Source organism: Ochlerotatus camptorhynchus, unplaced genomic scaffold (genome assembly GCF_037179485.1).
Source record: "Ochlerotatus camptorhynchus isolate MF236.1 unplaced genomic scaffold, CSIRO-AGI_Acam_v1.1 ptg000320l, whole genome shotgun sequence".
Classification (NCBI taxonomy): domain Eukaryota; kingdom Metazoa; phylum Arthropoda; class Insecta; order Diptera; family Culicidae; genus Ochlerotatus; species Ochlerotatus camptorhynchus.
In genome coordinates this window covers 2,981,618-2,994,293 of record NW_027040808.1, presented here as the reverse complement: position 1 = coordinate 2,994,293, position 12,676 = coordinate 2,981,618, and the positions used below count along the sequence as shown (strand labels likewise).

Genomic DNA, 12,676 nt, shown 5'->3' with positions numbered 1-12,676 from the left:
GTTACTATGTCGATTGGACTATTTATTTGTAATTAAAAAAAAAAAAATCATTATTATATAGCCATTAATTGATGGATATAACAATTATTTTCACACTGCCAATGCCGACTAACTCAAAATTGAGTAGTATTTCTCTCGAAATAGTAGAAAGTGGTGTTCCTCACAAATGGTAGTAAACTCCAACCGGTATTATCCACAGATTAAATCACGATCAAGAATGTCCGGGTGCCTTGATGTTGACATCAGAGTTAATCAACACGAATCTAAACAATTATTTTGTAGATCATCCAAACAGGGTCGGTATTAAAAATTAATCCGAATTGGAGCCAACCGCTACAAGTGATAAAACATATTCCTCGATTTCCAATTTTCGATTTTCGATAAATACACGAATTGAAAAAAAAAACTCCCACAGCTCTTTTATCACCGTGCAAAAGCTCTTTCGAACAGTGTTGCTTCGCTACAAAACAAACGCATGACTGCAGATGCAAACGCATTACTCAAAGGAAACGCATGGTATTTGTTCTGGATTTTTATTTATCTTTTTTTTTTCAATTGGTTAAATTAATCATAAATCAGATTTGTTGTTTCTGCTTTGTATTCTAATAATCATTTAAAAATAAAAAATAAACATAGGTATACGTAAAAACTCATTCCTTCATGATTTATGCTCGCACTAGGTGTCTCCATGTTCCATTCTTTCCAATTGATCATTATTTTTGCAATGATTTCCATCCTCCACTATTTTTTTTTTTCTTCTGTTACGAACCACCAATTCACATTCCAATGATTTTCAATCTTTTTGTGTTGATTTTTTATAATGTGTGTGTGTTTGTGTGTGTGTGTGTGTTTTGTGTGTGCTATGCAATTTTTTGTTCAATTGTTTTTAATGCTAATTTATATCCAATTCGATTGAGACGACATCTAAGTTTGTATGATTTCTTTTGTTGTTGTGTTTGTATGTGTGTGGGCTTTGCCTTCACATTGGTTTCTCCTTGCTCGTTCAGCTTTTATTTTTATTTTTCTTTATTTCATGGTTTGATTTGTTTCACTGAAAAATGTTTTCTTCATTTGTATGCCTTAAATTTTAAATCGGGTTTTCTACTAGTACAATATTTATAAGTTTTTTTGGGTGTGATTTTTTTATCATAATTTCCAATACTAAAAGCAATCGTTTGTATTTGTTTGTTTACGTCTGTTCCTTCTTCGGTGCAGAGGGATAATCCCCGTGCCTGTGCCTGTTAGATTCATACAATTTTATAATTATTTGAGTTTCGTCACGTTAAAAATCATGATCGGTATTTGCAAATGTGAGCAATCTCACTTTTGCAATTGGTTTTGTATCGAGTGATAAGAGTAGTTCTACAAACAAATTAGAAATACGTGTATTAGTCTTTTGTCGTCCTTCCACACGGGTTTCGCTTTCAGTTCCAACGATTCTCAAACGGGAAACGAAAGAATACTTTTTTTCTGGGATGCTGAGAAAGGATTTGGAGCCGGGAGCGATGGAGAGGGAAGGTGATTCAAAGCTGCAAATAATCACAGATAGCCCTTAATCCGTTCTCGAATATCACAGCCCCTCAAAGTTGGCATGTTGGCCGTTGTCGTGCCCCCACTAAATTGCCCTTTGAGCAGACGGATTAAGGAGTAACAGTTTTGAAATGCACGTGCTTTCAGGTTACGTTGATCAACACATATGAACGCAATCATTCGGAATCAATTGAAGTTGGGTGATTTGACTACAGCAAGTTTACTGTTAATTTACTTGTTCTCTACGTATCGTTAATGAATAATTGTGAATCACACCTATAGTAAAGTTTCATTTCATATTCCACACTCCTCGCATCGTCCTAGTTTAGTCAAAAAGATGGACATGGCTATCTGACCCCTTCGCTTACTGACTGTTCATTCGGCTTTCATTAAATGACTAATGATAAATTGATTTTTGTTATGGCTATTATCTCCTATGATTTGTTGTGTGTTGTATTTGTTTTTCGGTAAAATATATGTATAATAATCATGATAATAATGTATTGTTTGTCGTTTTGTTTGCGTGTTGCTTCGAATATTAACAAACTTTTGTTTTGTTCTGCGAAATCGAGGAGATATCGTTTGTTTTGTATTACTTTTAAAATTATTCGCTTGTATTCGTATTTCGAGTTCTAGGTTGTTAAAGTGTGAGTAGAACTGCTTCTGTCATTAATTATATAGAACAGGAGTAGCATTACGAAATCGGATCGACCGTTCACGGATGAATTGAAGTTAATTACTGGATATTTCCGTTTGTCGGTCTTTCCCTATGATGTTGAGTAGTTTTGCTTTAATTTCACTATAGTTCAAATATCCAGTATTTCATTTCTTCTCGATTGTAGTTTTTCGCATTCAATGGATTTGAACCAAAATCTATAATGCTACGCCAAATTGGAGATCATCGTTGAAAAATCGGCATTGGACTCGTTCGATCGAGCGAAATATTCTCATCTGTTGAAGTTTCTGGGCTTCTAGTTGTGTTTCGTAATTAATGACAGAATAGGTATTTCGGCAGTATTTTCATTTGTTGGTTATCTTAACTGTGTTTGTGTGTGCTTGTGTATAACTGGCAGATTTCGGTAGTTATGGTTATTGTTTTACTTCATTTCATGCTGACTTGCGCAATGTTAGTGCTTAGCTGAGTACTTTTTCATTTGAAGATGCCCTTCCAGATAATTTTAATAGCTTCGAAACCTGTCGCTAACGAATCCATCAGACTGTATCAAAAAGTTAAGTGAACTCGATAGTACGGTCCATACGTTCCGATTCTGAGTATCGTTTAATACATGACTCGAATCCCTGAGAAAAGGATATACCTATTTGTTATTTAAGAAATATCCATCTTTAATGAAGTATTTCCAACGCCATCATCATTCGTTGCTTCAAAATGATCGAATAGCACATTTTTTCCACTATCATTTTAGTCATTTGTCATAACCTTCTAGTCTTGCAAATGCAAAGAGTTAATACTCTCCTCTACACGCCATTTGTGGCACCTCCACAACTCGATTGCAAACAAACGATTCATACATTACTACTTTGCTATCGTTCTTCTACAACAATTGAAGTTTCTGTAGTTAGTACTGTGGTTCGCATTCTAGTAAGAGACAAAGGGTGTTAAACTTAAAACAAAAAACACTACTAAATATTAAAATCACAAAATTGCTTTGAAAGGTAATAGAATATAGCTTAAAGTAATCGATAAAACATTTTGTTTCTGTAAATTCTTACGCGTTATCAACAAAGTTATCGCAAAAACCGTAACCAGCTTCAGTGTACAACACCTTGAACATTCTTTCATTCGCCTGCTATGAGATGAGATTGTGTTTCCTTCTACTTAAAAACAAACAAGGACAAAACGCAACAATGGATCCTAGATCCAAGTGCTAGAGAAGAGATCTGTCTTATGCTAAACACGTTCACCCTCAACCAACAAGGAAACTGAAGCTGCACCTCTCTACGTTTGCTATTTAATCATTCTTCAATCTTAGACTATCTCAAAATCCTGTCAACTTTGTCGAGGAAACGAAAACATAAACTGGGCTATTATAAATCTGTGTAACTAAGAAGGAATCGTATGTGTCTAACAAATTTGTAGGAAAATAAAAATTATCAAAACATTGCAATAAGAAAACACTACCAATGACAGCTGCACTGCTTTAGCAGTTGCAGCAGCATGATGTACAGTGTGTCACAGTGTAGTCGTCGATTCTGTCGCTGTCGATGGGCCGCACAAAACTCAAATTGGAACCTAAGGCTCGCAAAATTCATCGGTAGACAAACGTTGCCGTGGGTGACGAAGAAGCTGCTGATGCAACTGTCAACGTCATCGGATCACCGTTCGCCGATCGCTCATCATCACCAGCAAAAGACGGACAGCTCACCCGAGTGCTCGTTATTATGCTTCCAAGTGGTCACAGGTCGGGCTTTGAGCTGAAATTCGGAATAGAAAAAGAGGAAATTGGTTAGGGTCGATCTTTTCTGATTGAGTGAATTATGGAACATTTGTGTCTTCCAAAACATTCTTGAATATGATTACATCAATACAATATATGTATACATGTCTGCTATGGTGGGTCCACTTCACAGCCCCCTGTGCCCAACTGCTCTTGGTGAAAATCTGAAATTAGTTCCCCAACAACTGAGCCAAATTGTTATTAATTAATTAATTAATAACTTCTAACTTCTTGTCTGACGCTAGGATTGCGGAGTTGGTGGTTAACCTTTGCGTACCCAAACTTTTTCACCATTTCTTGACCGATTTTGATGAAACAGCTTTCAATCAGTTGGAACTTACTTCCAATTTCGGATTTTGTAATAGGGAAAAAGTTGGCTTCGGCAATACCTTAACCTATTATCGTCAGGGGATAAAAAACATCCTTGAGAGCTCAATTTTGGCATGTGGATACATTGTGTTTCAGAGCAACTATTGGCCAAATTTGAGTGCTCTAGGACTTTGTTAACCCCCCTGACGATAATAGGTTAAAGTATTGCCGAAGCCAACTTTTCCCCTAGTTGAATATTTTTTTTTTATTTTTAAAATGGATTTTTTTTACCTTGCCTTTTTTCCGTCGATCTTGTTTTCCGTGCTGAGCATCAATGCTACCGACGCCAGGGAGGCAGCTCCCACACCTGGACCCTACCTATCGACCCATCAACTCATGAACCGGGGACCAGCTTCCTTGTAGACCCCCCCCCCCTTGCGTGATCAGAGATGTTAACCCAAGCCTGCTGGGGTGAGAAGTAATCACGCTTACCACTACACCACCGGCGCCGCTATAAAAATGATTTGGACATTAAATGTTTTAAAAGCCCAGAAAAATTGTTGCTCAACCATTATAAAACCCAAAAAAGAAGCAATTCCTGGACGATTGGAAGTTGTTTTACGTACCTAGTGGAACAATATCAATTTTTAGGCGAAAATGCTTGCGTACATATTGACACTCCATTCTATCATAAGTAGGGGACAATGGTATACAACGAACCCCCTGGGCGGAACGCACAAGCTGACTTTCATTTGTGTTTTTTATGGCTTTTACGTAACTGTTTTGTTGTCTTATCAAGCAGCACTTCTAGCATAGCATCTGAAATCAAAATCATGCATGACAAATCCTAGAATTGGATTCAGAACTCCAAGAAAATCTCAAAATAAAATGAAAAAGAGCGTTATGTACCGTTCTTCTCTATTTGGAATCATTAAAGCCACCCTCCAGATTGAGTCATAACTCCAAAATATGAGTCTATGCAGTTCACGTTTGGCTTTCAACCACTTTCAACGTTAGAACACACTTAGAAAAGTTCATGTAAATCTCTGAGAGTGACAAATTTTGACATAAATTTGAGTCATAACAGACGCGAAATATAGCTCAATCAAATTTAATTTTCGTAGAGCAACAAACTTTGCAGGCCCAAAGCACTTAATATTTCATGAAATGTTTGTTTACGTCACATCTTTCATGTCAAAGACGGACTCCGTCACGTGTAAAATTAGTTATTTCTAAGGCTCTGATATGCAAAAGAACATTCGGTAAACAGTGGGGACTGAAACCGAAAATGATCCATTGGATTTCCTCGGCAATTGTGAAACCCAGGATTACTTATGGTGCATTGGTCTGGTGGCCAAAAACAAAAGAGAGTGTTGTTCAGAGAAAGTTAGAAAAACTCCAAAGGTTAGCAACTCTCTCAATAACAGGTGCAATGAGAAGTACACCATCGAAGGCATTGGATGCTTTGCTTTATATGCTACCATTGCATCAATTTGTACAATTAGAAGCCGAAAAGTGTGCTCTAAGGATTACAAGGTCAGTGAAACTCTTTGAAGGAGACCTTAGAGGACATCTTACGATTCTAAAAACTGTTAGTATCAACTCTCTAGTAAGGAACAACGAAGACTGGATGGAGAAAAGATACAACTTCAATCGACTTTTTCGAGTAGTTGACCCTGGGCGTAATTCATGGCAATTTGGTGGCCCGGTTCTTCGTCCAGGATCGATTGTTTTTTATACAGATGGTTCAAGATTGAACAATCAAGTGGGAGCAGGAGTAACTGGCCCAGGGATAGAAATATCGGTTCCTATGGGCAGATGGCTAAATGTGTTCCAAGCTGAAATCCAAGCAATTTTAGAGTGTTCCGTTATATGTTTGCGTAGAAACTATAAGAGTTTAAATATATGCGTCATGTCCGACAGTCAAGCTGCTCTAAATGCTTTAAAGTCGGCGACATGTACATCAAAACTTGTCTGGGAGTGTGTTCAATCACTTAAAAAATTGTCTTGTCATAATCAAGTCAACTTATATTAGGTTCCTGGTCATTGCGGGATTGAGGGAAATGAAAGAGCTGATGCACTAGCAAGACTCGGATCTTCTCATAAGTTCATCGGGCCAGAGCCCTTTTGTGGCTTATCGGCTGCATCTCTTAGAATGGAGCTAAAAGCGTGGGAATCTTCAAAAGTGGAGGAAAACTGGAAGAACACTTCCATTGCTAGGCAGTCGAAGCGATTTATTAATCCAAACATTTCTGTGACCCACAAAATCCTGGAACTTTCTAAGAAAGATCTTAGTATATATGCAGGTCTTATAACAGGTCATTGTCCGAGCCGTTATCACTTGAAGCTGATTGGAAAACTTCAAGATGATGTATGTCGCTTCTGTGGCATAGAAAAGTAAGACTCGAAACATTTGCTATGCCACTGTCCGGCAATTTTCAATAAAAGGCGTAAGTTCTTCGACAAGGGGCTGATAGAACCCTTTGACATTTGGAGAACAACTCCCAGTACGGCAGTGCACTTTATTCGAAGTATAATGCCGTGCTGGGATAATGCTATTAGTCAAACGATGGCGATCACTCCTAATAATAGTGATACGGCATCTTGATATAGCTAAAGAAAAAAAAAATGGGGAATAGGGTAGAGAACTACTTCGGCCTAATCACCCATTTTGGACCTATCGAACAGAAAACTTCAAATAAATCCATGATTTCGGCGTTAGCAAGTCAATTATACGTTTGGTAAGATACTATAGTCAATAAGCTACCGAACTAAGTCAATGAGTACGCATGATATGAAGGTTTGCACCCATAATTCACAAAAACAAAAGAAGCGCTCCGACCGAATCAATTTTTATCCTCATCCTATAGGCCGAAGTGAATTCATTGGCGTTTCAATGGCGTTTCAATGCGTTAGGCCGAGTTTAGAATCCGTAGGCCGAGTTTGGCGTCAAGAAGCAGTGTTAGACTTTTGACAATATCTCAACGATTGGTTTCTCTTTAGCAAATCTTACGGTACGTACGGAAAGGTAAATAAATTTGGAAGCCATCAGTAATAATAACATTCCGTTTGGTGCTAAACTGCGCTAGATTAAGAAAGACTAAGTGCGGGTTGTGCTTAATAGGCCGGAAATGGGGTGGTTAACCCTATATCCCAATAGATCAGAAAAATGGTCGCAGTGATGAAAATACCCGACAAGGAAAAAAAAAGGGCTCTGAACCATTTGATGGATTTTTTTTTTACTTTTGGTTAAAAGTTGACAGATGGAAAGTTATTGGTTAACCTTGCTATCCGAGCGTTGTTATTTCTGACAGACAAGAAGTTAAAATTTCACAACCGTGGCTGAGTTCTGCTCGAAAACCGATCGATCGGTAGCACAGGGATTTTCGAACATAAGAAATAACTTTCAAAATGTCACTTTTAACCACGAGTTAAATTTAACTCGGCAAATGGTTCACAGTCTAAGTGTACAGTTCAGCTCATGCCATGCTCTGTGTGTGCGTTTTTTTTCCTTGCTTGCAGCGTGCTGGCGTTCCGCCTCCCGGACGAAAAATGCTTGTCGAATGTTGTCGTCATGATTGTGCGTTGTCGTTGTGTTTCAGAAATGCAATCTAAGTATTCCGTGGCCGCTATTAGACGCGTTTGTTTTCGGTCGCTGGAGTTGTCAGTTCTGATTTCGGCGTTAGTCGCGAATTGATTCGGCCAGTGAGGATCTGGCGTTGCGTCTTACAGACTGTTTACTGGCGAACTGAAGCCGTTTTGTTGCGAGTGATTGGTGATGGAAAGTGGACGCAGTCCTTTCTCTCTCTGTTGAAATCCCTCTAGTTAGAGTAGCTAGAGTGAAATAGATGGAGAGAGTGGAAATGCAAACTCCATGTCTATAAACATTCCGTGAAAAGAAGGCGGGCTCTTCTCCCCATTCACTGAGACATTAGACTGATGCAAAATTTGAAATTTTTGTTCCACAGTGCTCAAACGGTTCCAAATTGGGCCCTGATTAGCCTCCCAAAATTTAAACTCCTTTAGTGAGAAACTGACTTGGCACAAACCATTTGAAGTTTATATGGGAGTTACTATGGAAAAACCATAATTTAGGTTCATATCTATCTCAAAATTCACCAGTTCACTCTACTTTAGAAAATTATAACTGAGCTTGTTGAAAATTTTCTCAGCTACAACTTTGTTCAAGACCAATTTTCGATCAAATTTAAGGAACATAAATAATTAATGATTCAAGTCACTGATGTATTATTATTATGCTCAACCAACTGTTCAGCAGGCAACATTGGCGTTTATGGCGCGTAGAATAGAGAACAAAAATCATGGCTACTATGTCACTATGAAGAATACAGTGTTGCCCACAACACAGTTGCTTAATCTTGCCATAAGATTATCAATCTCTTAAACAATTAATAACTATTTAATATGACGTTTGGCTGAAAAATTATTTCCTGCAAAGTTGTAGCTGATTAAAATTCCCATAAGAATAGCAATAGAATTTGTTAACAGTACAATATGTTAAAAGGCTAGAATACAATGAACAAAAAGTTTTGTTTTCCCATAGTAATTTCCATATAAACTTCAAATGGTTTGTGCCAAGTCAGTTTCTTATCAAATGAGTTTAAACTTTGGGAGGCTAATCAGGGCCCGATTTGAAACCGTTTGAACACTGTGGAGCGAAAATTTCAAATTTTTCATCAGTCTACTGAGACATCCTCCTGTTCGATAGCCTGTTTATTGACCGGTTGTATGATCCTGTTATTATAAGCAGATTCTCATTTATCCTGTGGATCCACATGGGCGATGTTTCCTACGGATTCACCCACACCGTGTTTGACCCTTAATACAATGGCAGGTTGAGTACAATTAGAGGTAATTAAACTTGATCAAGTCGAACAACGAGGATAGTCCACAGTCTACCGATAGTTGAATTGCTACAGTGAGTGGTATTTCTATATCTTCATCATCATAAGTCTAAAACATGAGTCTGTGCAAAAAATGGTAAAGGTTGATGAAGATTTCTAGGTCGTGCAAGTGTTTTAAAGTTTAAATTTCGATTACTTTGGAAGTAGGATAAATTTCAGTACATTGAAAATTTTGTGGTTACCGTGTAGTTAAAAATCCTGATTTTTAAAGGGGTAGAGTTTCTAAGTGTTTTGATTAGTTTTAGAATCGTTCTAATTCACCCAAGTCTGTTCTTAAAAAACCAGAATTCCAGGATATGAAAATTGGAATCAATTGAAATAAATTCTATTTCTAGGATCTGAATATTTTTCAAAGCCCAAAATTCACTACTTTTGAATTTTTTTTTTTACTATTCAATTATAATCCTGGAAATTCAATTAAGTCCGAAATATTTTTCTTTTTTCTCCTGAGATATTGAAATTGTTTCTAAATCCTAAAAGATCTACAATTGGGTTCTGTAATTTTGAAAAATGTATTGGCTACTATATATCATCTGAAAAAGCTTCGTTTTCCAAGCAAAAAGATTTTTTTTCCATCCCATGAACTTTCATCTCGACTTCTAAATCAAGATTTAAAGCAAAATATTCACTTCACTCTTTGGCAAAAAAAAAAAAAAAAAAAAAAATTACAGCTCGTTCCCATACTACCCATGTACCACCGAGAGTCGCTAAGATGGTGGTTCTTGTCAAAATTTATTAAATCATGGATTTCGGTTCCAATGCGTAATGTAGATTACGAGTTTATAATTAACTCAATTAGGGTACTGAAAAATTGTCTGAATCCATGATAACATCTTGAATCTTACAAATCTCAACAAATCGGAGCAGAATTTCGATTTCCATCTCTTCATCTCTGAGCAGGATTACAACTTTATATATTGATTATCAAAATACAGTCAACTTTCTCTTACTGTAGCTCAATATTTTTCCTAACTCGATAAAATTGAAAGTCCCTTCAATTTTGCAAGCAATGCTCTCTTCCTAGCTATATATTTCCATAACTTGATAGCTCCTTTACAAGATTTGTGTGTGTTTATTTTAATATTATCTCCCTAAGTCAATTTTTAACTTAGTTTATGATAATTTTAGATAAACTCAAAGCTATAAAATTGAACATGTAGATTAAAAAAAGAGCTTAACTGCGATCTAGTATAAAGATTTAAGTATATAATCATAAGTAAATTATTTAATCATAACATCTTACAAAAATGATCCGCTTAACAAATGCACTTTTTTTTTTAATTATATATAACTAGCTGAGTGTGCCCGGCCTTGCTCGGGATTCAAAATTAGCTTGAGTTCATGCGCCAATTGAAAAAAAAACATGCTATATTGTACGTAGCCCCCCTTCCCCATATCTAAGAGTCTACCCCCTATGATCACCACATGCTAAATTTGGTTCCATTTGCTTGATTAGTTCTCGAGTTACGCAGAAATTTCTGTTTCATTTGTATGGGAGACCCCCTTGCAAAGGAGGTAGGGGTCTCTAACCATCATTAGAACCCCAACTAACAATTTTCACAATGTAAACGCTTTCCTCATTTCATTTATACAGCCTTAAGCTGTATTCAAACGTTATACGATATGAGGAAACCTTTACTCAACCTCTATATACAAGCAAAGCTGGCGAACTTAGTCAGCTAATTATGGTTGTTGGGACGGTTGGGACAAGCTCTTATTGCATATCCATTAACGCTTCTATACAGCTGTTATCCTGCTGTTTAGTTGTGTGTCAACTTACTTGAAAGGCGCTTATTTAACCTTTTCCAGGTTATCCAATAATCACTACACAGCTTTCTCTTGAAGCCGGGTTAAATACTGTTTATGCTTTTTTTATGGAGGAATTTATTGACTTTATTTTGCTGTGAATCAAAATAATTGAAATTAGTTACAAGTCATTACCAAATTATTTACCCTGCACCGGAAACCTGGAATCGAACTCGGGACGACCGCATTGGCAAATCTTGACACTACCAACTCCGCTACGTCAACACTTTGAACTGACGTAAACAAATCAACATGCCCTTCTACAACAAAATCGCTGAGTAGATGCTTTATAATAGTGCACACCAATCACTTTTCTCGACTAGTTACTTTAGCTTTGTAAAGGAGCAGAGTAAAAGCTGTAAAACTGCACACATCTAAAAATAAACCTAGTTGACTCTGAAAATGCTTTCAAAGTAGCTCTAACACAAACACTACGAAAAAGACATGTAGATTTCAGTGCCTTGAGACCGACACATGCAAGCGGCCCGTTTGACATAAAAATCAGTTGAAAAGGACGAGAAAATCAATTCAATCAAACGCACTTTTCGTTGAGTTGCATATGTTTCAGTTTCAGGACACTTAATTTTACATGTCATGTTTGTTTACGTTCCATGATTTACGTCAAAGCTGAATTACTAATGATTTCTAAGTATGCAGTTTATTAGCTGAGTACAGGATGTTTAGTTGCTGAAAAAGCACTTTTGATGTTTATGTTATTCAGATTGTGTAGAAGCCATCACATGAGTAATATATTCACTTAAATAGCTTTGTTTTGCAGTAACAAGTTGAAAGTTGATTAGGATGTGTATAAAAAAGACATAAGCGTGTTTTGGCTGTTGCTATTCAGTGCGACTGACAGATTGAATAATGGTTATGAAAAAGTTGAGTAAATGCTCTCCAAAACTATTTTGCTAGCTTCTGATTGTAGCTGTATCTGCAGCTTCATTTCAGCTACTTTACAGCACAACGCTGGAAAAGTTGGCTTATAAAGCTGAAAATGTTAGTTGGGACCTTTCTCTGCCCCAAAAAACCCTACATACAAATTTTCACGCCAATCGGTTCAGTAGATTCCGAGTCTATAAGGGTCAGACAGACAGACAGACAGACAGACAGACAGACAGACAGACAGACAGACAGACAGACAGACAGACAGACAATACACTGAACCAATATGACATATTCCTGTTATGTGGAAGTCTTTTAAATTTGCGCTATAAGATAATCAAATGAAAATGATATGATTGAAAATGTGTCAGGTAAATTCTATATGAATATCTGATACATTTACAATGCTGATAATTTGGTTACTTTTATATGATCGTCATATGATAAATGAAAATCGGTCAAATTATAATAATTAACTGAAATGAATTTGAAACCCATAAGCATAAGCTTTATTTTTCACCACAATATAATATATGTGTCATAAATCAATTGAAGTAAAGTTTATGTGAAAATCACATGAAATTTACTTCTTCTTTTGACGCATATATTTAATCGATTTCTAAAAATAAATCGAAAAATAAACATCAGGCAGTGGGAGCTTTCACAGTTGTGTCTTTTTTATTGTAGCTGATTTGGGATTCGATCAAGAACTGTTGAGGTGTGATGCTTTCGGTGTCTGCGCTCGATTCCACTGGGCCACGGCTG

At 36.7% G+C, this 12,676-nt stretch overlaps 1 protein-coding gene across 3 annotated transcripts in view; it reads right to left on the bottom strand.

The window, feature by feature from the left end:
* Positions 1–1,061: 1,061 nt before the first annotated feature.
* Positions 1,062–12,676, bottom strand: part of Reph (Regulator of eph expression) — a 153,140-nt gene continuing 141,525 nt past the window's right edge. For all 3 annotated transcript variants that reach the window (XM_065229731.1, XM_065229732.1, XM_065229733.1), the window contains one exon: positions 1,062–3,963. In XM_065229731.1, the coding sequence (XP_065085803.1) occupies positions 3,889–3,963 (75 nt within the window). In that variant the 3' untranslated portion in view covers positions 1,062–3,888. The remainder of the gene's footprint in view (positions 3,964–12,676) is intronic.